At 39.0% G+C, this 25,497-nt stretch overlaps 1 protein-coding gene across 1 annotated transcript in view; it reads left to right on the forward strand.

Annotated features, from left to right (window-relative positions):
• The window catches only part of UGDH (UDP-glucose 6-dehydrogenase), a 29,320-nt gene extending 10,340 nt beyond the window's left edge, over positions 1-18,980 (forward strand). The window contains exons 3-12 of the mRNA XM_038533447.1: positions 4,035-4,136; positions 7,825-8,025; positions 8,136-8,333; positions 9,439-9,586; positions 12,359-12,453; positions 14,547-14,677; positions 14,906-15,039; positions 15,965-16,056; positions 16,661-16,771; positions 17,618-18,980. Of these exons, the coding sequence (XP_038389375.1) occupies positions 4,035-4,136; positions 7,825-8,025; positions 8,136-8,333; positions 9,439-9,586; positions 12,359-12,453; positions 14,547-14,677; positions 14,906-15,039; positions 15,965-16,056; positions 16,661-16,771; positions 17,618-17,728 (1,323 nt within the window). The 3' untranslated portion in view covers positions 17,729-18,980. The remainder of the gene's footprint in view (positions 1-4,034; positions 4,137-7,824; positions 8,026-8,135; positions 8,334-9,438; positions 9,587-12,358; positions 12,454-14,546; positions 14,678-14,905; positions 15,040-15,964; positions 16,057-16,660; positions 16,772-17,617) is intronic.
• Positions 18,981-25,497: the final 6,517 nt, after the last annotated feature.

A 25,497-nucleotide genomic window follows, 5' to 3' on the forward strand; every position in this document is an offset into this window, starting at 1 on the left:
TTTCCTTTCCTTTTTTTTTTATTTTTATTTTTTATTTTTTTTTTAATTTATTTATGATAGTCACAGAGAGAGAGAGAGAGAGAGAGGGGCGCAGAGACATAGGCAGAGGGAGAATCAGGCTCCATGCACCAGGACCCTGATGTGGGATTCGATCCCGGGTCTCCAGGATCGCGCCCTGGGCCAAAGGCAGGCGCCAAACCGCTGCGCCACCCAGGGATCCCCTAGCATTTCCTTTCCTGTTATTACCAATAGATTTGGTTTTGGAGGAATTTTTTTTTAATTTTTTTATTTATTTATGATAGTCACAGAGAGAGAGAGAGGCAGAGACACAGGCAGAGGGAGAAGCAGGCTCCATGCACCGGGAGCCCGACGTGGGATTCGATCCCGCGTCTCCAGGATCGCGCCCTGGGCCAAAGGCAGGCGCCAAACCGCTGCGCCACCCAGGGATCCCGGTTTTGGAGGAATTTTTAAAAACATTTTGGAGGGGGCTGCCCCGGTGTCACAGCGGTTTGGCGCCGCCTGTAGCCCGGGGCGTGATCTTGGAGACCGGGGATCGAGTCCCACATCGGGCTCCCTGCATGGAGCCTGCTTCTCCCTCTGCCTGTGTCTCTGCCTCTCTCTCTCTCTCTCTCTCTCTCTTTCTCTCTGTCTCTCATGAATAAATAAATAAAACCTTAAAAAAAAATCCCATGGCACTGCTACTTTAAAATTCTAGAAGAAATCATCTTAGCAAGTAAATGATTTTCCTTTTAGCCGGTAAATGATTTAGGCTTTTAATTTTCATGTGTCTTTCTAAGATATCAGTTGTTAAAACATGCCTAATAAATTAAAGAATTTATAAGTCAGAAAATAATTTCTACAACGTTGCATTAAAAAAAAGCAACAACTTAGGTAATGAATTGTGTGACCCATTCAATTTTCAGAGTTAGGCTTTTGTTCCATTTTTACTTCTTAATTTTATGTTGTAAAATGAACTATTCCTCTACATTGTCTTGGCCATCTTGGAGATGTAAAATGTTAGGTGAAACATCAAATGAGAAGAACTATAAAAGAAAAATGACAGTTTTTTTTTTAAAGATTTTATTTATTTATTCATGAGAGACACATGGAGAGAGAGGGAGCCAGAGACACAACAGGCAGAGGGAGAAGCAGGCTCCATGCAGGGTCCCTGATGTGGGACTTGAGGATCACACCCTGGGCCAAAGGCCAGCACTAAACTGCTGAGCCACCCAGGGATCCCCAAAAATGACAGGTTTAACTGGAATTCACATTGCTCTCTGAATTGCTTTATTGAGTAGCATATACATGTTGTTACTACTTGTAACTTTATACATACCTACCTTGGACAAGGCAAAAGAATATTTTTATGTCTAGCTTGGATACCTTTGCAATCAACTTTTTTTTGTAAATCTGTATCCTATAATGCATTTAAAAATATACAACTAAGTAAGTATTTGTTCTCAAGGATAATTATAAAAATCAATGACATTGATTTTTCATTGTAAATACCATGTTTTCAGGTCAGGAAGTCCCTACTAGTGACTAATTTTAACTTGTGGTCACTGGTAGGGAAATTCTATAATATGTCATTATAGTATTTAATATGTTCTTTGTGTACATAGCCTCTTCCATCTGCTTTGAGACTAACTAGACTAATTAGAAAAATATTTAGAAAGAAAATGACAGGACTTGATTGTTGATTATATAAGAAGGGTGAAGGAGAAGAAGGAGTCTAGAAAGATATCCAGGTTTCCAGTTTGGATGATGGGTGCATGATTGTGCCATTAATTTAGATCAAGGATGCAGGATGTTGTGGAGGGTAGTGGGAAATGAAATATCAAGTTCTGTTTGGTCCTATTTAGTTATAAAGGCTTTGGGACATCCAAATAGAGATGTTCAGGAGGCAGTTGGATATATCAAAAGTGTAAGTAAATAATGCATGGCTCGAGATGTAAAGTTAGGATTATACAGGTAGTAGTTGAAATCAGAGTAAATGAGCTCTCCCAAGAAGAGTCTGTAGAGAGAGCGGAGCATGAGTCAAGGACAGAACCCAGAAAAACTCTTAAAGTTTGATGATAGGAGAAGGGAATGCCATAGAAAAGCAACAAAAAGTAGTTCATCAAAGGTGAACCAAAACCCAGAAGAGTTTTAGTAGTACAAGCCCCATAAAGATGTACAGTTGGGGATCCCTGGGTGGCGCAGCGGTTTAGCGCCTGCCTTTGGCCCAAGGCGCGATCCTGGAGACCCGGGATCGAATCCCACGTCGGGCTCCCGGTGCATGGAGCCTGCTTCTCCCTCTGCCTGTGTCTCTGCCTCTCTCTCTCTGTGTGTGACTATCATAAATAAATAAAAATTAAAAAGAAAAGAAAATTATAATAGGGATGCCAGGGTGGCTCAGTGGTTGAGCCTTTGGCTCAGGTCATGATCCCGGGGTCCTGGGATTGAGTCCCACAACAGGCTCCTTACAGGGAGGCTGTTTCTCCCTCTGCCTGTGTCTCTGCTTCTCTTTCTGTGTCTCTCATGAATAAATAAATAAAATACTTTAAAAAGAAAACAGTATGATAAGAGAAAATAGATTTACAGTACTGTACTGTACTGTATTGAGAAAAATTCACATATAAGCAGGCCTGTACAATTCAAATCTATGTTGTCAAAGGTCAACTGTATATGTTTTGTTTATGAGTAACTCAGTGACTAGCACATAATAAGTACTCTGTAAACATTTGCTGAATGAATGAATGAGCTCTCCATTATGCCAGATACAGAAGAAATCAAGACTGGGACGTATTCATCAAATTTGGTGTTATGGGGGTCATTGTAACTATTGCAAGAACAATTACATTTGCATCACTTGTATCTTTTAAGACCATAATTTTAAAAATTTCTCTTTTTAGCTGTTTTTCTCTTCAGTTTATTTGTTGAAGAAACCAGGTTGTTTATCCTACAGAAATTCTCAGTCTCAGGGGCAGTGGGGGTGGCTCAGTGGTTTAGCACCGCCTTCGGTCCAGGGCGTACTCCTGGAGACCTGGGATCAAGTCCCACATCGGGCTCCCTGCATGGAGCCTGCTTCTCCCTCTGCCTGTGTCTCTGCCTCTCTCTCTGTGTGTGTCTCTCATAATAATAAATAAATAAAATCTTAAAAAAAAAATACTCAGTCTGGATTTTGCTGATTGGACTGATCTAAGCAGATTTAGATCTGATATTTTTCTCCTTTCCTTTCCTTTCCTTTCCCTTTCCCTTTCCCTTTCCCTTTCCTTTTCCTTTTCCTTTTCTTTCCTTTCTTTTTTTTCCCTTTTTTTCCCCCTTTCTTTTCCTTTCCTTTCCTTCTTTCAGACAAGAATACTTGTTAGGTGGTTTTGTACAGCTCAATATTCTTAACGTAACTATATTTCCTATTAAACTGTGTGGGGAAAGTAATAAAATTCTCAGTGAAAGTGTGTCTTACATTAGGACTTAGAAAAAATATACGTCTATGTAGGCACAGAGTAAATGTTGACTGACAACCAGTTGTATGACTTGAATTCTTGGGGGTAAGAACCTGCATTCATAATGATGATGCAAAATCAAATGTCTGCTTGAAATCACAGAAGACCTTGAATTTTCAGATAATTGTGTTGATACTCAGGTAATGGTTAACTCTTATAAAACAATCAGGCACATGGTAAACAATGACACATTGAAATGAGCCTGTGCTACTACTGAGGCAAGGCCAACTTTGCTCTGTTTAGCATTGTTACATAATGTACGCTTTTGGCCTTTGCTGTGTGATCTTAGATATCTCTACAAAGGTGTTGTTTGAGGGCAAGTCTAGACCTTTAAATTAAAATATAACTATCTCCCTCTGCCTGTATCTCTGCCCCTCTCTCTCTCTGTGTCTCTCATGAGTATGAATGAATGAATGAATGAATGAATAAATAAATAAATAAATAAATAAATAAATAAATAAATAAAAATAAAAACAACCACGTAAAATGCTATTCTTTTAGGTCGTCTCCTGTGACTGGTAAACTGTAACCACGACTCTTTCTTTTTAGCCTGGACTGAAAGAAGTGGTTGAATCCTGCCGAGGAAAGAATCTGTTTTTTTCTACCAATATTGACGATGCCATTAAAGAAGCTGATCTTGTATTTATTTCTGTAAGTATTTTCTTTCGCTGTGTGAGTTCTAATACATTCTTGTCTACACAGGAGTTTCATTGTATTTTAATAGTCATCCGTGGGTATCAAGACTTGTCCAGTGGAATCTTGGTTGTCACTTTGCCCAGCACTTGACCATACCCCGTAGTCATCTGGTCAAACGTGTCACTTCCAGTCACTGAGCAAAAGAATTTGGAGAAAATTCAGTCTGGGACCTAAAATTAGGAGGTGCTGACAACGTGTGAGACCAGTGTGGTGATAGTATATGTATTTCATCATTTCTTGTTTCAACCACTGCTTGGGGACGTCCAGGTGGCTCGGCAGTTTAGCGCCGCCTTCAGCCCAGGGCCTGATCCTGGAGACCTGGGATCAAGTCCCATGTCGGGCTCCTTGCATGGAGCCTGCTTTTCCTCCCTCTGCCTGTGTCTCTGCCTCTCTCTCTCTCTCTCTCTCTCTCTCTGTCTCATGAATAAATAAAATCTTAAAAAAAAAAAGAGAGATTTCAACCATTGCTTGGTAGAGGTGAGATAAAGAGAATCGGGTAAAATGTGTGTGCAAACTTATAGGTATCTCCTATCTAGATGAATTATGTTCTAGAAGTCATTTTATTTCTTATTTAAAAACTTTTTTAAGATTTTAATTTTACACCCAACATGAGGCTCAAAGTTGACATGAGGTCAAGAGTCTCATGCTCCGCTGAGTCAGCCAGCTCCCCCACCAGAAATCATTTTAAATGAACTCTTTGCAACTTGGCTTGTATTGGTTAGGTGACAGGCTAGTCACAGGCACCTTTGACTCATAATATGGCTAACCTGTTGTACCTTTGTAATGAAAAAATAGAGCCAATGCTTGGGAGTAACTCTGGTAATCTAATATTTGAACCAAGATATTTTTCTTCTTACTGTCCTCGTAGCCATTTGCTCAAATATTCTGTATGTGATGGGATATATACTCTTATGACTGAGTTACACGATTCAAGACCTTTAGAGCCTTGAAGAATAAAGGGAAAGCCAGTGGTCTGCGCTTTGACTGAGTCCCATGAACTAAAGGAAAGAAACATCATAGGGTCCCCAGAGGGTAGATGTTGTTGAATTGATTATGCATTTTGTTGATTATAAGTTGTTGAATTAGGGATTATTTTCGGACTGATAAGACAAAAGCAGTACTATAGAGGTATGTTAACTCCAGAAGAAAGTGGTAATGAAGCCAGTGGTGAAAGTGTTATGAGTTCAGTCTCTCATTTGGCATTCTTAATTACTTCAGACAAACTGGTGCAGCTTCTGTGACTTGCCAACCCATCCTCTACTTAAGCTTAGAGAAGGTTAAGGTACAAGACATAGAAAATGAGAAAAGACTTTGGAATAACTAGGTACTTGGAGAAAATCAAGAAATTATCTAAGTCCAACTTTTGGATAACCAGAGCTCAGATGTGAATAGGGGGATTTTCTATTAAAAAAATTTTTTTTTAAGAGAATCTATTCTCAGGCAGTAGAGTCCACTTTAGGGTGGTCTGGCCAGACAGTTAATTTTATAGTTGCCTCTGTGCAGATCTAGCTGGAGCCACTGTGAGTCTTTCCAAGCTACTGTGTATAAATGTTATGGTAACTTATTACTGTATAACTTGCATCTACTTCCCATTATTCTCTTGACTAGCTTTTTATTTATTTTTTTTAAGATTTTATTTTTTTTAGATAGTCACACAGAGAGAGAGAGAGAGAGAGAGAGAGGCAGAGACACAGGCAGAGAGAGAAGCAGGCTCCATGCACCGGGAGCCTGACGTGGGATTCGATCCCGGGTCTCCAGGATCGCGCCCTGGGCCAAAGGCAGGCGCTAAACCGCTGCGCCACCCAGGGATCCCCTGACTAGCTTTTTAAAATGTATTTGTCATACACTTTTCCTTATGGAAAATATCAAATTCATATAAAAGATGAAGATGATACTATAATGAACCCCTGTTTACACATTCTCTATGGTCAGCAGTAACCATGGCTGATCTTGTTTCTTTACTGCTACTCTCCCTTTCCTCCTACCCCCAGCTATTTTCAGGCAAACTGCAGGTAGGAAGAGTTTTATGTGGATCAATTTTCAATTGTGATACTCAGAGCACTTTATAGGGGAAGCTCTCTGATCCAGCCTCATCTTTAGCATGTTCCACCTATCCTGTTAGCCATCTTGGCCCTTCTGAACTTGGGTACTTCCATGTCTAAGGCTTTTCCTAACTTTTCCAAGCAGATAAACAACTTTTGTTCTCCTGATTTTCACGTCTCAACACAGTCTTTGAGTTTTGGTTTATTTTGGCTTCCTTCCTTTATTTAGTCCCTATTAGGTTATAAGTTTGTCAAGAAATGAGAATTAGTATCACTAATTACTGGTTCAGAAACTATTCCTGTAAGGGGCACCTGGCTGACTCAGTTGGTAGAGCACACAACTAAATCTCAGGGCCCTGAGTTCAAGCCCCACGTTGGGCATGGAGCCTAGTTAAAACACACGCACACACACACACTATACCTATATAGAATTTTAGGCTTTCTGGAGTGCTTTGATTTTTACCAAAGCATTATAAAACCCAGATTAGATTTTATTTTTTTGAAATATTTTTATTTATTTTAGTTTTTAAAGAGAGAGAGAGAGTGACTGAGCAAGTAGAGAGGGACAAAGAGAGAGGGGGAGAGAGAATCTTTTTTTTTTTTTTTTTTTTGAGAGAGAGAGAATCTTAAACAGACTCCATACTCAGTGCAGAGTCCAACATGGGGCTTGATCTCACAACCCTGAGATCATGACATGAGACCAAACCAAGAGTCAGTTGTTTAATGGACTAAGCCACCCAGGCACCCCTCCAGATGAGATTTTAGAGAGCATACAAACCTCATTTTCCAATGAGGTGGTTGGAGCAAAGGCAGCTCACTGGACTCATGATTTATTTTTCTTTCTATTTGATAGTCTTCGTCTGCATAGTATGGTGAGTCCTGAAGATGCTAGATAATGTCTAGCCTTTAATGAGCTGAGAAAGCATTTGTGAATGATACTGCAAACATTTTTGAAAAGGTATTGATATATAGGTCTATTTAAAAAGGAGGATAGAAAAGGAATTTAAAATTTGGTTTTAAAGACCAGGAGGGGATCCCTGGGTAGCTCAGCGGTTTAGCACCTCCCTTTGGCCCAGGGCGTGATCCTGGAGTCCCAGGATCGAGTCCCACGTCGGGCTCCCTGCTTGGAGCCTGCTTCTCCCTCTGCCTGTGTCTCTGCCTCTCTCTGTGTGTGTCTCTCATGAATAAATAAATAAATAAAACCTTAAAAAAAAAAAAAAAAGACCAGGATAATATATTACATACAATAAAGAAAGGAAAGAAAACATACATTTCCTTTCAGACTATAAACTCCTTTAGGACAAAAACAGTCTTATTCATCTTTATATCTTCAGGGCTTAGCTTAGAACGTGTCTGTCTGATAACTGTCATTACACACTAGCTTCTCAACAGAAATTTGCTGAATGAGTTCCCCAAATGCTTCAGGCTGTTTTGTCTGGTGATTATAAAATGTATCATTTCCATGAATCTAATAGAGGGTTGAATTAAAACTAATGATGATTGTTAACTTCCCACTTAACTGGTTAATTGATGATTCAGGGTTCATCTTGAAATCACTGAATGTCTCATAGATACTTTGTAATCCCATATGCTTTTATCAGGTGAACACTCCAACAAAAACGTATGGAATGGGGAAAGGTCGCGCGGCAGATCTGAAGTATATTGAGGCTTGTGCCAGACGCATTGTGCAAAACTCACATGGGTACAAAATTGTGACTGAGAAAAGCACAGTTCCAGTGCGGGCAGCAGAAAGTATTCGCCGAATATTTGATGCAAACACAAAACCCAACTTGAATTTACAGGTATGATAAAAAGGAAGCACTAGAACCTGATTCTTATATAAATATTGACAACTTGTAGTTGCCTGTGGCTAATTCTAAGCTTAAAACTTTGCTTTGCATTGGGATTCTAGGTGCTGTCCAACCCTGAGTTCTTGGCAGAAGGAACAGCCATCAAGGACCTAAAGAACCCAGACAGAGTACTGATTGGAGGGGATGAAACCCCAGAGGGCCAGAGAGCTGTGCAGGCACTGTGTGCTGTGTATGAGCACTGGGTTCCCAGAGAAAAGATCCTCACCACTAATACTTGGTCTTCAGAACTTTCCAAACTGGTTGGTACATAGCATTCAACCCTCCATTAAATTTAAAGCTAAGGACTTATATCTCTTAAGCCTGATAAGCTACACAGGTACTCTCTTAATAATATTTAGAACATAATATTCCTGTCCATTATGAAATAATTATGAAATAAATTTCACAAGGGAAATCAAATATAAGGGTAAAAATATTCTGAAAAATTCTAAAGTAAAAAAATTATAAATTTTTAATAAAATGTGACATAAAATGGAGGATGCATTAAAATAGTAGTTTCTAATGGGGCTCCTGAGTGGCTCAGTTGGTTGAGTGTCCGGCTCTTGATTTCGGCTCAGGTCATGATTTCAGGGTCATGGGATCCAGCCCTGTGTCAGGCTCTGTGTGCAGGGGTAGTCTGCTTGATATTCTCTCTTTCTCCCTCTGCCCCTCCCCCCGCCCCAGTAGTTGCTTACTTTCTCTTTCTCTCTCTCAAATAAATAAATCTTTAAAAAGAAAATAGTTTTTAAAATCATTCTTTTGGGGATCCCTGGGTGGCTCAGCGGTTTAGCGCCTGCCTTCGGCCCAGGGCGTGATCCTGGAGTCCCAGGATTGAGTCCCACATCAGGCTCCCTGCGTGGAGCCTGCATCTCCCTCTGCCTATGTCTCTGCCTCTCTCTCTCTCTCTCTCTCTGACTCTCATGAATAAATAAATAAAATCTTAAAAAAAAAAAATACAATAGGGTAGCCCCGGTGGCGCAGCAGTTTAGTGCCGCCTGCAGCCCGGGGGTGTGATCCTGGAGACCCGGGATCGAGTCCCAAGTCTGGCTCCCTGCATGGAGCCTGCTTCTCTCTCTGCCTGTGTCTCTGCCTCTCTTTCACTCTCTCTGAATAAATAAATAAATAAATCTTAAAAAAAAAATACAATAAAATCACTCTATTTTTAATCCCATTCTTAATCATCTTTCTCATCTTTCTTCTCTAGTTTAAAATATTTTCCTTTACCAGCACATCCATAGCCTCCTGAAATTGAGTCCAGTAACTTATATCTCCTCAGTAATTTGTATCAATTCAGTGAATTACTATAGAGACATATAAAATTGCTATTTTAACACATCATGCCTTTCCTGTTTTTTTTCCCCAAAGGCAGCAAATGCTTTTCTTGCCCAGAGGATCAGCAGCATTAACTCCATAAGTGCCCTCTGTGAAGCAACAGGGGCTGATGTAGAAGAGGTGGCAACAGCCATTGGAATGGACCAGAGAATTGGAAATAAGTTTCTGAAAGCCAGTGTTGGTAAATTGAAATTTTTCTGTACATAAAGTAGGTTCATCAGTAGGTAGGTCTCTAACTTTAAGGAAGTCTTTATAACATGTAACCTTTAACTTATCAGGAACTTTCCAAGTGAAGCAGTAATTAAAGTTATGTAGTTTTAATAATTATTGATTGATTAGTAAGATAAATATAGTTCACTGTTTTAGGAGGATTAATTAGTATTTAGTTAGAACATTTAGGAAGAGTAAGTTCAGGAGACCACATAAGAAATAACTCAATACCTTACAAAGAGGAAAAAAAATTCCCCATCATTTGCTTTGCCTACTACATACGCTTTTGGAAATGTGGCCTTGGTGATATACAGTTGGTCCTCATTATTTGCCAGTTTTGTATGTATGAATAATTTTACTTGCTAAAATTTCTTTGTAACCCCAAAATCAATACTCATAGTACTTTCATGGTCATTTACAGACACAATTGAACAGCAAAAAATTTGAGCCACCCAACAGAGACATTCCCAGCAAAAGTTACGTAAGGCAGTGATTGTATTCTCTTGTTTCAGCTCCTATTCTGTAAACAAGTGGTCTACTTAGTGTCACATTTTTTACATTTTTGTACTTTTTCTTGGTAATGTCACTTTTTTAAATAGCCCTTTGGGTAATATATAGAATTGTTGAATCACTGTGTTGTATACCTGAAACTAATATAACACTATATGTTTACTGGAATTAAAATTAACATATATATATATAAATATATATTTATTTATTTAACAAATAAATAAATTTATATATATATGAAATATCCAACTTACAAAAAAAATAAAATTTTTAAAAATGTAATAAAAATAAGCTGATAATGTATCAATTTGTTGGTGAAATGTGACCATTATAAGCTCAATAGGAACCTATTTCCCCTAGGAGCAATGCTTTAGTATTCAGTAATCCCATGTTTCTGGCACTTTTGCAGAATATAACTACTGGATAATAAAAATTGAGTGTATTTTTAGATATAAGTTAATAAGGTTGATGTCAGGGTAAATAGAGTTTTATAGATTGGGCCCTGGGCAGCTTGTCTTGTATTTCTGGGCCCTTATGCCGTATCCCAGTACTATTTTCCCTGGCCCTTTTCTATCTTTTTAGTATTTTCTTTAAGCTACCATTTAGTAAAAATAGCTACTGTTTCTTGAAGGCTTATTATCAGAGTTCTGAACTAGTACTTTATGTATCTCTTTTATTAATCCTTGTAGCCTGTTAAGAAGGTGCTGGTATCTCCTTAATAGAGATAATTGAGGTTTGGGAAATTTTTGCAACTTGCTCAGAGTCCTATAACTGCTGAGTGGCTAGGTGTTTCTGACTTCAAAGCCCCTGCCAATCCTCACTGTATATTGAATTTGCACTAGAACGAAGTGGGCAAACTATTGTCCTTGGGCCAAACCTGACTCATAGTTTGTTTTTATAAATAGTTTTATTGGAATACAGCCATGGCTATTTTAGTACATATTGTTTGACTGCTTTTGAGCTACAAAGGCAGAATTGAATAGTTGTGCCAGAGACTGTGTGGCCCACGAAAGCTAAAATATTTACAATTTGTCCCATAAAAGTTTACCAGCCCTGTGCTAAAATAAGAGATATGGGACAGTGATACTAGATGAATGAAAAATAAAATAGAAAATGTAGCCATAATAAAACAACTAGATTATCTGGGAATTATTTATAGAGTTGATTAGTTGCTTGCAGATTTCACACAATCTATAAACCCACTAAATTTCCAATATCCAAATTTTATTATTATTTTTTAGGATTTTATTTATTTGTTCATGAGAGAGAGAGAGAGAGGCAGAGACACAAGCAGAGGGAGAAGCAGGCTCCATGCAGGGAGCCTGATGTGGGACTTGATCCCTGGTCTTCAGGATCACACCCTGGGCTGAAGGCGGTGCTAAATCGCTATGCCACCTGGGCTGCCTGCAAATTTTATTATTAAAAATTTCTAGGTGTAGGGGTGCCTGGGTGGTTCAGTCGGTTAAGTGTCTGTTTTTGCCTCAGGTCATGATCCCGGGGTCCTAGGATTGAGCCCTGCATTGGGCTCCCTACTCACTGGAGAGTCTGCTTCTCCCTCTCCCTTTGCCCCTCCCTACTGCTGGTACACCCCCCTCTCTCCTTCTCAAATCAATCAATCAATCAATCAGTCAGTCATAAAAAAGAATCCTAGGGGCACCTGGATGGTTCAGTTGGTTAAGTGTTTGACCCTTGATTTCCACTCAGGTTTGATCTCAAGGTTGTGAGATCCACACTGGGCATGGGGCCTGCTTAAGATTCTCTCCCTCTCCTTCTGTCATTCCCACCCCTCCCCTCTCTCTTAAAAAAAAAAAAAAAAAAAAAGAGCCCCCAAAAATCCTAGCATGGGGCCGTCTGGCTGGCACAGTCAGTAGAGCATGTGACTCTTGATCTCAAGGTTGTGAGTTTGAGCCCCATGTATGGTATGGAGTTTACTTAGAAAAAAATTCTAGCACAGGCCCTTAAATTTAGTGTGACAGATTTGTCACATGAATCATTTGTGATTCTTTTTTTTTTTTTTTAAGGATTTTATTTATCTATTCATGAAAGACACAAAGAGAGGCAGAGACATAGGCAGAGGGAGAAGCAGGCTCCCCACGGGGAGCCCGATGTGGGACTTGATCCCAGGATCCCAGAATCATGACCTGAGCTAAAGGCAGACACTCAGAAACTGAGCCACCCAGGTGCCCCCTCATTTGTGGTTTTTAAATGAAAATACTGTTACTTTTTTCTTCAGGTTTTGGCGGAAGCTGCTTTCAGAAAGATGTTCTGAATTTGGTTTATCTCTGTGAAGCTCTGAATTTGCCTGAAGTAGCTCGTTATTGGCAGCAGGTATTAATCTTTATAGTCAACAACTTTTGATTAATTTCTTTTTTTTTTTTTTTTGATTAATTTCTAATTAAAACCTGTCACCTTTTGTCTGTAAAATGTTTTTGAAAGGAATTATTTATTCCGGGAACTCAACTATTATTACATTCAATTTGTTTATTTTAGGTTTATTTGTTAGGCGTCTATGTTTTTAATTTGCCCTTTTTGCTAAAGAACTCTGATGAAAATTTCTGATAAGCCATATTTCTTCTAGTTCTATAACAAATTTGCTCTCAGAATAAAGCAGAACTGTTATTCTTTTTAGAGGGGGAGGAGCAGAGGGAGAGAAAATCTTAGCAGGCTCCACACTCAGCCCAGAGCCCCACATAGGGCTTGATATCACAACCCTGAGATCATGACCTGAGCTGAAATCAAGAGTCAGGTGCTTAACTGTGCTACCTAGACACCCCAAGAATTATTATGCTTAACTATAAATCTTTTTGGGCACCTGGATGGCACAGTTGGTTAAGTGTCCAACTCTTGGTTTGGTATTGAGCCCAGATCAGGCTCTGTGTTCACCATGGAATCTGCTTGAGATTCTCTCTCCCTCTCTCCCTCCACCCCACATCACCCCCCTGCACTTTGATGTGCTCTCTCCTTTTCTCTAAAATAAATGAAGAAATATTTTTTTTAAATTATAAATCTTTTCTATCTTTAAAAGCAGAAAATCAAAAAAATTAAAAAAGAAAAACAGAAAATCAAAATAAAGGAGGAATCTGTATTGTAATTCTTTCAAGTGGTTTGTGTGTGTTGATACTTGTTTTGTCCTTTTGAGATTTGCAGAGCTAAAATTAGAGACCCTTCCCAAATTGAAAATAGAGTTAATATTAATTGAGTGCTTTCTCTGCACCAGGCATTTTTTTAGGTACTTTGGGTATAGTATTTCATTTAGTCCTCATCACTAATATTGGCCTCCATTATAGGTAAAGAAACTGAACCTTAGAGATGTTAAATAATTTGTCCAAGATACCAGCCAGTATAAATATCTTCCTCAAAAATTTTCCTGCAAGTTTATAGTTTTTAGATTTCAGCAGTGGGTGAGAATATAAGGAAATGTACATTTTTAAGAAAAATGTATGATATAAAAGTTTGTTTCACTCAATCCAGCAAGATGACTTTATCTTCCTGTCGTCATGGCAAAAATGCAGATAAAGGCTTGGTTTTTCAACACTTGGAGCTTCTTTCCGCAGCTCTCAGACTTTAAAACAGCCCCTAAAAGTCAGAGCCTTGAAAAAAAAAGTAAAAGCCAGTCTCCTTCCTTACATTCATCTGGTCACTAATTTGAAGTCTTGTCTATACACTCTTAGGAGAGTAAAGGATTAGGTGATTGGAGACTTTTACTCTTATAATATTTATTTTAAAACTTTGCCAAGAAAAAAAAAAAAAAACTTTGCCAAGGGAGGGGCACCTGTGTGGCTCTGTTGGTTAAGCTTCTGGCTCTTGATTTTGGCTCAGGTCATGATCTCAGGGTGGTGAGATTGTGTTGGACCTGCTTAAGGTTCTTCTGTCTCCCTCTCCATCTGACCATCCCTGCACGCTCCCTCTCAGAAACAACTTTGCCAAGGGTTAGTGATGTTCTGGTTCATCCAGAAGCAACTATAACTCTGTGCATTGTTCAAATGTTCTCTGTCCACTTTCTACTCACTGGTGAGGGGTGAGGGATAACATATGGGCGGGGGGGGGGGCTTTGGGATTTGATTGCTTGCAGCTTTGCTTCCACAGAGTTTGGAGAAGCTGGCTAAGGAGAACACTAAGTGCCTTTTTTAACCTCTAATGGGGTTGAAACTTAGTCGTGCTCTCACCATCCATTCCATTCCAGATTGATGAATGGAAAGTTAAGCCAAATGGAAATTTTCATGATGGCTTTAAGTGGTGGGGTGCTAATTCTTTTTTAAATCAATAGATACTAACAAGGTTGGTTAGTTTTTGCCTCCTGTTACTTTATGAAGTTGGTATTCATACAATAGTACTATAAAACTCTGAACAGTGTATGGCATAGGCTGCCCCTCTGCACTAATTGTACATCCAACATTGCATAATTGTATGTGTAATTTCAGGTTATAGATATGAATGACTACCAGAGAAGGAGATTTGCTTCCCGGATTATAGACAGTTTGTTTAATACAGTAACTGATAAGAAGATAGCTATTTTGGGATTTGCATTCAAAAAGGACACCGGTGATACAAGGTATCAATCAGTTCCTTAAAATATTTCAACCCCTTTGAGAGTGTTAACTCATCTTTTTTTGATTTTTTATGGTGGGTATGTGTATGGAAATATATACATATATATAGTATAAAGAATAAAAATAAACATCCATGTCCTCACAAGAAATAGAATCTTACCTCTATAAACCCCTAGGTATTAGAATATATGCCATTTGAAAGCTTAGCAATACTGATTTTTTTCCTTCAGAGAATCTTCTAGTATATATATCAGCAAATATTTGATGGATGAAGGTGCACATCTCCATATATATGATCCAAAAGTACCAAGGGAACAAATAGTTGTGGATCTTTCTCACCCAGGAGTTTCACAGGATGACCAAGGTAAAGCTGTGAGTTTCATGAATCACTGAGTATGGGCCCTAAGACTTGTTTGTTCACTAGAAACCTTTGGTTGTTTTGTCATTGTGTTTTCTTTTCTTTTTCTTTTTTTAATGAAATGCTACATTTTAAAAAAGTTTTAATCCCAGTATAGTTAACATACAGTATTATATTAGTTTCAGAATTACAATTTAGTAATTCAACAGTTCGATACATTATCTGGTGCTCATCATGATATTGCACTCTTAATCCCCATCACCTATTTTACCCATCCCTCACCTGCCTCCCCTCTAGTAACCATCAGTTTGTTCTCTATAGCCGAGAGTCTGTTTCTTAATCTCTCTCTTCTCTCTTTGTCCTTTGTTTTGTTTCTTAAATTCCACACATAAGTGAAATCATATAGTATTTGTATTTCTCTGACTGGCTTATTTCACTTAGCATTATACTCTTTAGCTCTATCTGTGTCATTGCAAATGGCAAGTTTTCATTCTTTTTTATGGCTGAATAATATTCCATATTGAATATATATAAATATATAAAACACATCTTTAACCATTCATCTATTGATAAATATTTGTGCTGATTCCATGGTGGTTCCATTTTTATCATTGGTAAAACCTCTTTTCAGCCTCATTTCTCTAAAATTAAACACTTCGACTTTGTTCCATCAACTTTGATTTGAAGTAGTTGTGTGCAGCTTAGTCTAATGATTTTTCCAACATATTTTAAAAAGCCCCAGAGGTTCCTAGGAGATGCTGCTAGGACAAGTTTTAGGTGCTCTAGGCCCCGACCTTTACTCTTATTCTCACTTCAATCATACCATTTCACTTCTGTTGGACCCTCAACTCTTCCTGCAATCCTAGTATTAAAGTGCATAATTTCCAATAACTCCTTTTTTATTGCCAGTTTCTTGTTGCTGTTGTTACAGTGTCCCGGCTTGTGACCATTTCTAAGGATCCATATGAAGCATGTGATGGTGCCCATGCTGTGGTTATTTGCACAGAATGGGACATGTTTAAGGTGAGGTGACAAAAGTAATATGAAAGAAAATTTATTGGGCAGCCTGGGTGGCTCAGTGGTTTAGTGCCACCTTCAGCCCGGGACATGATCCTGGGGACCCAGGATCGAGTCCTGCATTGGGCTCCCTGCATGGAGCCTGCTTCTCCCTCTGCCTATGTCTCTGCCTCTCTCTCTCTCTGTGTCTCTCATGAATAAATAAATAAAAAATCTTGAAAGAAAGAAGAAAGAAAGAAAGAAAGAAAGAAAGAAAGAAAGAAAGAAAGAAAGAAAGAAAGAAAGAAAGAAAGAAAGAAAATTTATTTATTATTATTAATTATTTTTTTTTTTTTTTAAAGATTTTATATAAGAGAGAGAAAGTGCATGCACATGGGCTGGGGGAAGGACAGAGGGAGAGGGAAAAGCTGGCTCTCCACTGAGCAGGGAGCCTGATGCAGGGGTTCAATCCCAGGGCCCTGGGATCATGACCAGAGCCGAAAGCAGATACTTAACTGACTGAGCCACCCAGCCACCCCTAAAGAAAATTTTAGAGTATTCTGGTATCAGTTGGGGTTGAGTATGTATGCATATATATGTTCTAATTGTGGTTTTGGTTCTGTCTTTATAGGAACTGGATTATGAACGCATTCATAAAAAAATGCTGAAGCCAGCCTTTATCTTTGATGGGCGACGTGTCCTGGATGGGCTCCATAATGAACTACAAACCATTGGCTTCCAGGTAATTATTAGGATCCTGGATTGGCTTTGTTTTGTTTGGTCATTTTTTTTGTAGTGGGTTTGACTTTTAGAATTTTCATGTTCCCTTCTTTAGCAATAACATAACTCAGGGGCACCATGTCAGTTCTCTGGGAAATCTCTATGTGATTTGTGTAATTACTTCATTCTCTCCTTAATTGTGATCTATAGATCATTCAGTATTGGTCTTCCTTATATACCTAGGAGTCAGCAGTTGCCTAATAAATAGGGATAGAATGTACCCTGCCTTACTCTATTTAAAGATCAAGTAAGAAGATATAAAACTTAGAAGAAAAGATTTTTCTTCCCAGAGCCACCCAGGCTGTTCTGTCAAACTGTCTGGACCACAGTGACCCAGGTCACTTATTCCTATATGAATGTTTTGAAAACTGCAAAATGCAGTAGAGTTGTTGTACAGGATCCTGTACCTTCTGAGTGCTCAGCACTGTCCTCGCACCTGAGAGGTCTGAGTGAAAAGTATGGGAACTTCAGTGGGAGTTGCCCTTTTTAATTCTAAGTAGACATGAGAATAGAGTTTGAGAGAGAATGTGATTTCCTTGGAATCTGGTCTGTAAGTTGCTCTCATCCATGTGCTGAGACAATGGAGGCATGTGAGCCTGTCTTCTGAGGGGATCTGGTGTTGGGAGTGGCAGGAGTAAGAGTGTCTAGACATTGCTAGGGAGAGTAGGAGTATACAATGACTCTAGAAAGATGAAAAATATGGAAGGAACCAAAGATCTTTCATAGCAACCAGACAACTTGAAACCCTCTTTTGCTTTTAAAAGGAAAAAAATACATTTTGTTTCTAAAATCTTTTTTTCCCCCCCAGATTGAAACAATTGGAAAAAAGGTGTCTTCAAAGAGAATTCCGTATGCTCCTTCTGGAGAAATTCCAAAGTTTAGTCTTCAGGATCCACCAAACAAGAAACCCAGAGTATAGACATCTCCATTTTTATTTGTAATTTTTTTGGTACTTTAGGATAGCAGATATCTATCTGATATTAAGTGATAAATGAACCAAGTGTTTTTAAGGAAACAAAGCTATTTTTTTAATAATCAAATTTATACTAGCGGTATGGGAATTAGCATATCTGGTATTACGAATCTAGAATATTTTTTACATATTTTTATAATGTTGTTACCTCAGTGATTGGATGAGTGATAATCATGTTGGTTTTAATTGTGTCAATTTTTGTAAAACAAAAATTAAACCTCAAACACTTTTGATTATACAAAATGTTCATAGACAGCACTTTAATATCACGTCGTAAAGGAAAAGGCACTCTTCAGTTTTTCTGATCATTGGTTTATTTACTTGTCATTAAATCTGTATTTTAAACCATGAAATTGCTATTCTGAATACTGGGCTAAGCTGGCCAGCCTTTCTAAAAGTGTCCTGGAGACTTAGAGGCGTCTGGCTTAATTGGGTAACCTGTTTTCAAGCCTTTCTTGTCTCTCTGAACATGGAAGGAAGATGCAGTGGCAGGATGGGGCCTTGTGTGCTTTTCTCTCTTTTCTTTTTTGAATGTGCTTAAAACATTTTCCTATACTTCCATGTTACCAGTGACCCTGAAAGTTTGGTTTGAGTTAATGTTCCTTTGCTCCTTTTGTTTTAAGGAGCTGTGTTGTTGTTGTTTTAGCCCAAGATCATCACTGTTCATTTACAGTCAATCAAATAAGACTAAAAGGCAATTTTTTTAATCATGAAGAGTATATCAGTATTAGTCTAGTTTATTCTTCACTTCTCATTTTTTCTCACTGATCATTATTTTTTTTAGTGCAGGAGACAAAAATATCTGTTACCTTAATTTTGCATTTTATTTCTGTAACTCATTGAAGTTTCCTTTTAAATAAGAAAACCAATATAATCTCATGTATGAGCTTAAAGAAGTAGATTTTTAGAAATTATGTATGGCATAATTCTAAAATAAGAATTTCTGTATGTTTCCATATGCTCTTTTCTTATGTCTCTTATTATATTTTATTTTCTCTTGTGCTTTATCATTATTGAAATATGTCAGATGTCCATTTGTTGCTTGTACTATGCTGAGAATGTACAAATAAAGTTGAACAGATACATGTCTCATCCTTTAGGAATTTTGCAGTTCAGTACGAATGCAGAGACAAATATAAAGATGAGGACAGACATCTACAGATATCACATACATAAATAAAATATTCTGTATCAACAATTGCGTGAGAGTATTTTTTGTCACGGTGCAAGTAACAAATGAGTCATGACAGTCTGACATTAGACAGAAAAACATTACTCCTTAGTTTTGTAAGAAAAGGGTATTACATCATTCTTTCAAATGATGTCAGAAAGGGTGGGAATTTAGCAAATAGATCAGGTATTGACAAACCAAATCTCATGGGCTAAATCTGGCCAGCCCCCTGTAAGCTAAAAATAGTTTTTACATTTTTACAAGATTACATTTTAAATGGTTATGTAAGTCCCCAGTTTTGCCCGTTGGCCTGAAAAGCCTAAAATATTTGCTATCTGGCTTTTTAAGAAAACGTTTGCAGATCAGAGGGAAAAAAAACAAAACACCAGAAAGAGAAAAGCACCAGACGGATTCAACCTAAAATGATTCCTTACTCATAAGACCTTGAAGTGAGGGATCCCTGGGTGGCACAGCGGTTTGGCGCCTGCCTTTGGCCCAGGGCGCGATCCTGGAGACCCGGGATCGAATCCCATGTCGGGCTCCCTGCATGGAGCCTGCTTCTCCCTCTGCCTGTATCTCTGCCTCTCTCTCTCTCTCTCTCTCTCTCTCTCTCTCTCTCTCTCTCTGTGACTATCATGAATAAATAAATAAAATCTTAAAAAAAAAAAAGACCTTGAAGTGAGAATGAGCTTATTAATTAGAATTTGCTTTATATTCCTGTTTGAAAATATTCTTGTATTCTGTTTAATAGTCTATCGAAGGGATTATAACCCAGAGGTTTCTTACAAAAGCAGAATCAGGCACTGAATTTAAGTTGCAGGATGCTTCAATGCCTAGGATTTATAAGTAAATAATTATGTGTAAAGTATAGTTATTGACTAAAAAGAAGGAAAGATGAGCTAAAGATAGCTCATAGAACCAGTATATTTTTCTCCCCATTACAAATGGGGAGAAAAAAAAAAACCCAGTAACTGGGCAAGTAACTTAGCAATTTGAGTCCTTTGTGTGAAAAGTTGCAAGAAGGTGGTTAGCCTTTTCTCCCCCTGCTAAGAAAATTAAAGCATCTCTGTGTGTTTTAAATGACATAAGGCTTCTATTTTTATTAGCTGGTATGTTTTTGACTGGGGCAATGAATACTGGTGAGATTATTAACTAGGATTTACAACTGAAAATAATATGGAGATAGCACCTGAGTGGCTCAGTCAGTTAAGCGTCCGACTCTTGATTTTGGCTCATTTCACGATCTCAGGGCTGTAGGATCAAACCCTGCATCAGGCTCCACGCTTGGGATCCTTCCTCTCCCTCTGCCCCTCTACCCTCCCTCTCTGAAAAAGAAGAAGGAGGAGGAGAAGAAGAAAGAAAATAATACAGGGACAAGGGTAAAAAAAACAAAACATTCAAATAGACATGAGGGTATATAGAAAAGTGAAATCTGACTCACAATGTGTTTTCCAGAATATGTCATTCCACTTAAGCTTTAAATCCTAATTGCACTACCTATTAGCATTTGATATCTTGGCTAAGTTACCTGAAAGCCTTGTTTTCCTCATCTGTAAACTAGAGATAATTCATCTCTAACACAAAGAAGTGTTACAGGGGATCCCTGGGTTCCACAGCGGTTTGGCGCCTGCCTTTGGCCCAGGGTGCGATCCTGGAGACCCGGGATCGAGTCCCACGTCGGGCTCCCAGTGCATGGAGCCTGCTTCTCCCTCTGCCTATGTCTCTGCCTCTCTCTCTCTCTCTCTCTCTGTGTGACTATCATAAATTTAAAAAATAAAAAAAATAAAAAAAGAAGTGTTACAAAGATTAAATGAGATCAATGTTTATACAAATATCTTACTGCACAGTGGCTGCAGGTGATGGACGTTGCCTTTAGCATAACAAGCTGGTCCCATTGAACCAGAACCACATGTAGGCTCTTGAATCACCAAAATGACGATAATTAACATAGCATTACAAAGCAAACTCTATGCCAAGCCCTTTAGGTGCATTTTCTTTCTTTCTTTTTTTTATTTTTTTTTAATTTTTTTATTCATGAGAGACACAGAGAGAGAGGCGGAGACACAGGCAGAAGGAGAAGCAGGCTCCATGCAGGGAGCTTGATATGCGGGACTCGATCCCTGGACTCCAGTACCACGCACTGGGCCGAAGGCAGGTGCTAAACCACTAAGCCATCCAGGGATCCCCAAGGTGCATTTTCTCATCTATTCTTCACTTAAGTCCTTTGAGAGAAGTTCTATTCCAATTTTCAGAGGAAGGCAGGAGGCTAGAGAGATTAATTTGCTCAAGGTCGCAACAATTTGGAAAAGAGCTTTTCCTGATGTTGAAAGCATCCTAATTTTATTTTTTTCATTTTTTAAATAATAAATTTATTTTTTGTTGGTGTTCAATTTGCCAACATATAGAATAACACTCAGTGCTCATCCCGTCAAGTGCCCCCTCAGTGCCCATCACCCATTCACCCCCACCCCCCGCCCTCCTCCCCTTCCACCACCCCTAGTTCGTTTCCCAGAGTTAGGAGTCTTCATGTTCTGTCTCCCTTTCTGGTATTTCCTACCCATTTCTTCTCCCTTCCCTTCTATTCCCTCCCTTTCACTATTATTTATATTCCCCAAATGAATGAGACCATAAAATGTTTGTCCTAATTTTAGAAGTATTATGAAAAGAGTGAGTACCTGTGGCCTTAGGCAGACTAGAGGAATAGCATCCCAAGGAAAGAATCAGAAGGTAGATAGGGTAAAAGAGCCTGAGCAGGGATGCCTGGGTGGCTCAGTGGATGAGCATCTGCCTTCGGCCCAGAGCATGATCCTGGAGTCCCAGGATCCAGTCCCACGTCGGGCTCCCTGCATGGAGCCTCCTTCTCCCTCTGCCTGTTGTCTCTGCCTCTCTCTCTCTCTCTCTCTCTCTCTCTCTCATAAATAAAATCTTTTTTAAAAAAGTCCAAGGAACAAAAAATTATAATAAATAAATAAATACATTAAAAAAGAAGAACCTGAGCAGCAGCTGAGAAGGATGTGAGTCCATGCCTTTCATCCTCTTGGAGACTCTCAACTTGCAGAAAGGAAAGCATTTGAGTTGGATCTTAATAGACATGATTTGGAAGGAAACCATGGGTAGAATTAACACATCAGGGGCAGAAGCAATGGAAGCGAAAAGATGGACACAGGAAAATTCAGACTGGGTTTAAGGAAGGCAAGTTGCCTTTTCTCTGGAGTTGAAAGAAGAGTGAAGAGGCAGAACTGGTCTGGAAGGTTAGACTAAGAACAGATTATAGGAACCCTTGAACTCCAAGGTGTTATGAGAACATTTAGTTGTCAAAATGGAGACACCAGTGGCTACACGACATTTGTGAATATACCTAATGCCACTCAGTTATGCACTTTAGAATGGTTAAAATGATAAAATGGAAACACTGAAGATTTTCTTTTTACAGTGTAGTCACTTTTTAACAAAAACTAGAGTGTGCAGCCCCAAACTAGTTATTACCATCTAGTTTATTCATATTCTGGCACTGTATTCAAGTTTTGGACCAAAACACAAGAAATACATTAGTGCCAGTCTTGCAAAAAATATTTATAAATGACCTTTAAAAATATTTATTTTTTTAAAGATTTTATTTATTCATGAGAGATAGACAGAGAGAGAGAGAGAGAGAGAGAGGCAGAGGGAGAAGCAGTCTCCATGCAGGGAGCCTGACACGGGACTCAATCCCGGGTCTCTGGGATCACGCCCTGGGCTGAAGTGGCACCTGGGTTGCCCACGATTTATTTATTTATTTGAGAGAGAGAGAGAGAGAGCACAGGTGAGCTGGGGGAGGGGCAGGAGAGAAGCAGACTCCCCGCTCAGTGAGGAGCTTGACACCAAGCTCGATGGTGACCCTGAGGTCAGAACCTGAGCTGAAATCAAGAGTCAGATGCTCAACTGACTGAGCCACCCAGACACCCCTATAAATAACCTTTAAACTTCACAGGATAATTTGGATACAGTGACCTCTTGCTTCCTTCTGTCCTTCCTTTTTCTGAATGCAGACAGATAAAAGAGTGCTCATTGTAGATCTGCATTTTACAATATGCCACTACTACCATGGGAGATTAATTTTAGTTGAATATACATTTTTTTCTTGTTAGGAATTTATTTTAAAGGTGTTAGAATAAACATTTACAAATGATATTTGTTAGTACATATACTTGGTTGCTCTAACAGAGACCAAAAATTATAGTGTCTTAAACAGAACTGAAATACATTTCTCTCTCATATAAAAGTCCACATAGGTGGTCCAGGGCTGGTTAGAGCACCTTCACAGATAGAGAGGTCGAGGCTTCATCACCTGGTTGCTCTGCCATCCTTGACGCAACTCTCCTATCTCAATATCCAAGATGGCTGCTCCAGCCCCAAGGTCATGTTCTCTTCCTCACCAGCAGGGAGGAGGGGAGAGAAGGAAAGGATGACCCCCCTTTAAGAACTTATTTATTTATGTATTTATTTATGTATTTATGTATTTATTATATTGTATTTATTCATGAGAGACATACACAGAGAGAGAGAGACAACGGCAGAGGGAGAAGCAGGCCCCACGAGGGGAGCCCAGTGTGGGACTCGATCCCGGGACTCCAGGATCACACTCTGAGCCGAAGGCAGATGCTCAACCTCTAAGTCACCCAGGCGTCCCTAGGAACACATTTAGAAGTAGCACAAATCACCACCGTTTGCATACTGTTGGTCAAAACTTAGCCACAGGTTCACAACTATCTCCAACAGAGTCTGGGAAATATAATTTTTAGCAGGACAACCAACTATGTGCCAGCTAAAAATTCTATCATCGTAGGAAGGTTATAGTAATTGGGAACAATTAGCAGACTTACACATAAAATCAACATTTTCTTTGCTATTATTGTTGATTTTTCATTGTGGTGGGGGGATATCAAGTTTCATTTTTTTAAATTAATTAATTAATTTATTTATTTATGATAGTCACAGAGAGAGAGAGAGGGGGGCAGAGACATAGGCAGAGGGAGAAGCAGGCTCCATGAACCGGGAGCCTGACGTGGGATTCGATCCCGGGTCTCCAGGATCGCGCCCTGAGCCAAAGGCAGGCGCTAAACCGCTGCACCACCCAGGGATCCCTCAAGTTTCATTTTAAAGGGATTTAAGTTTAGAAATTCAGCCAATAAAAAAAAAAACAATAATAATACTGTAGTTCTCATCAATTTTTGTAGGGCAAAATTGTGAAGGTTGTATACGAATGGGTAGAGTTTAGGAAACACAGTGGTATTTTTTTTTTTTTTTTAAGATTGTATTTATTCATGAGAGAGAGGCAGAGGCATAGGCAGAGGGAGAAGCAGGCTCTCCGTGGGGAGCCCGATGCGGGACTCCATCCCAAGTCTCCAGGATTAAGCTCTGGGCCGAAGGGAGGTGCCCAACCGCTGAGCCACCCAGGCGTCCCAACACAATGGTAGTTTTAATTAGTAACACCAACCTTAGGAAACTACCAGGGATGACAGTTCTTCTAACACTTAAAGACCATGTCTACGTAATGTCAAACACACAGATGTAAAGTAAATATTAGGTGTTATTAGTTTTCTAGCAATTATTTTCAAACTGTGATCCAAACATCTCTACAGAGGTGTTTCAGGATTCCTGCAAATGACTGGTTTAAATATAAATGCATATGTACACACATAGATAATTACAATATGTATGTAAAACTATCTACAAAGCTATTATTAAAAAGACAGCAAGCAGAGCTCTCTGTCAGCATCGTATACTGAGCACACACTTATAACCTCTCCCTTCTTAGAACCCCATTAAAATTACAGCAAGAGGGGGGAAAGACATTATCCAATAAAACATAGAGAATAGGAAGGGGCTATCCGTGGTAAAGAGATTTAAAGAAATTTCTGGAAAGTTTTGGTCAGATGGATATATATATATATATATATATATATATATATATATATATATATAGATTTTATTTATTTATTCACGAGAGAGGCAGAGACAGGCATAGGGAGAAGCAGGCTCCCTGTGAGGAGCCCAATGCAGGACTCAATTCCAGGACCCCAGGATCATGCCCTGAGCAGAAGGCAGACACTCAACCACTGCACCCAAGATTATTCTTTTTTAAAACTTTGAATGGCTTTAGAGAAATAATCCAAATATTTGGGAGTCCCTCACTGAGAAACACCTCCACAGTGAAGCTCCATCAATTAGATGGCTCCCTCCACCTCAGCTTCCCATCAACCTTAGGGTGGCTCATCACTCGTATGCATGAAGAACCAAGGATCACCAGACAGTTGAGAGCCTTCAACACAGAAGGCAGAGATAAAACAAAGGAGAGACAGGGCTCAAGGTGAAGAAACACAACTTCAAAAGACTAATTATCCTTAGAAAAATAGAAGAAATGCAGCTAGGAAACCAACAGGATGCTGTTTTAAAAAAGAAAGAAAAAAAGGCATCATCAGAATCATCACAGAACTCTTGAAAATGAAAAGGCAGCGGCCAAAATTTTAGCAAGGAAATCATTGTCAAAGGAAATTGTCATGTA

Source organism: Canis lupus, chromosome 3 (genome assembly GCF_011100685.1).
Source record: "Canis lupus familiaris isolate Mischka breed German Shepherd chromosome 3, alternate assembly UU_Cfam_GSD_1.0, whole genome shotgun sequence".
Taxonomy (NCBI): Eukaryota; Metazoa; Chordata; class Mammalia; order Carnivora; family Canidae; genus Canis; species Canis lupus.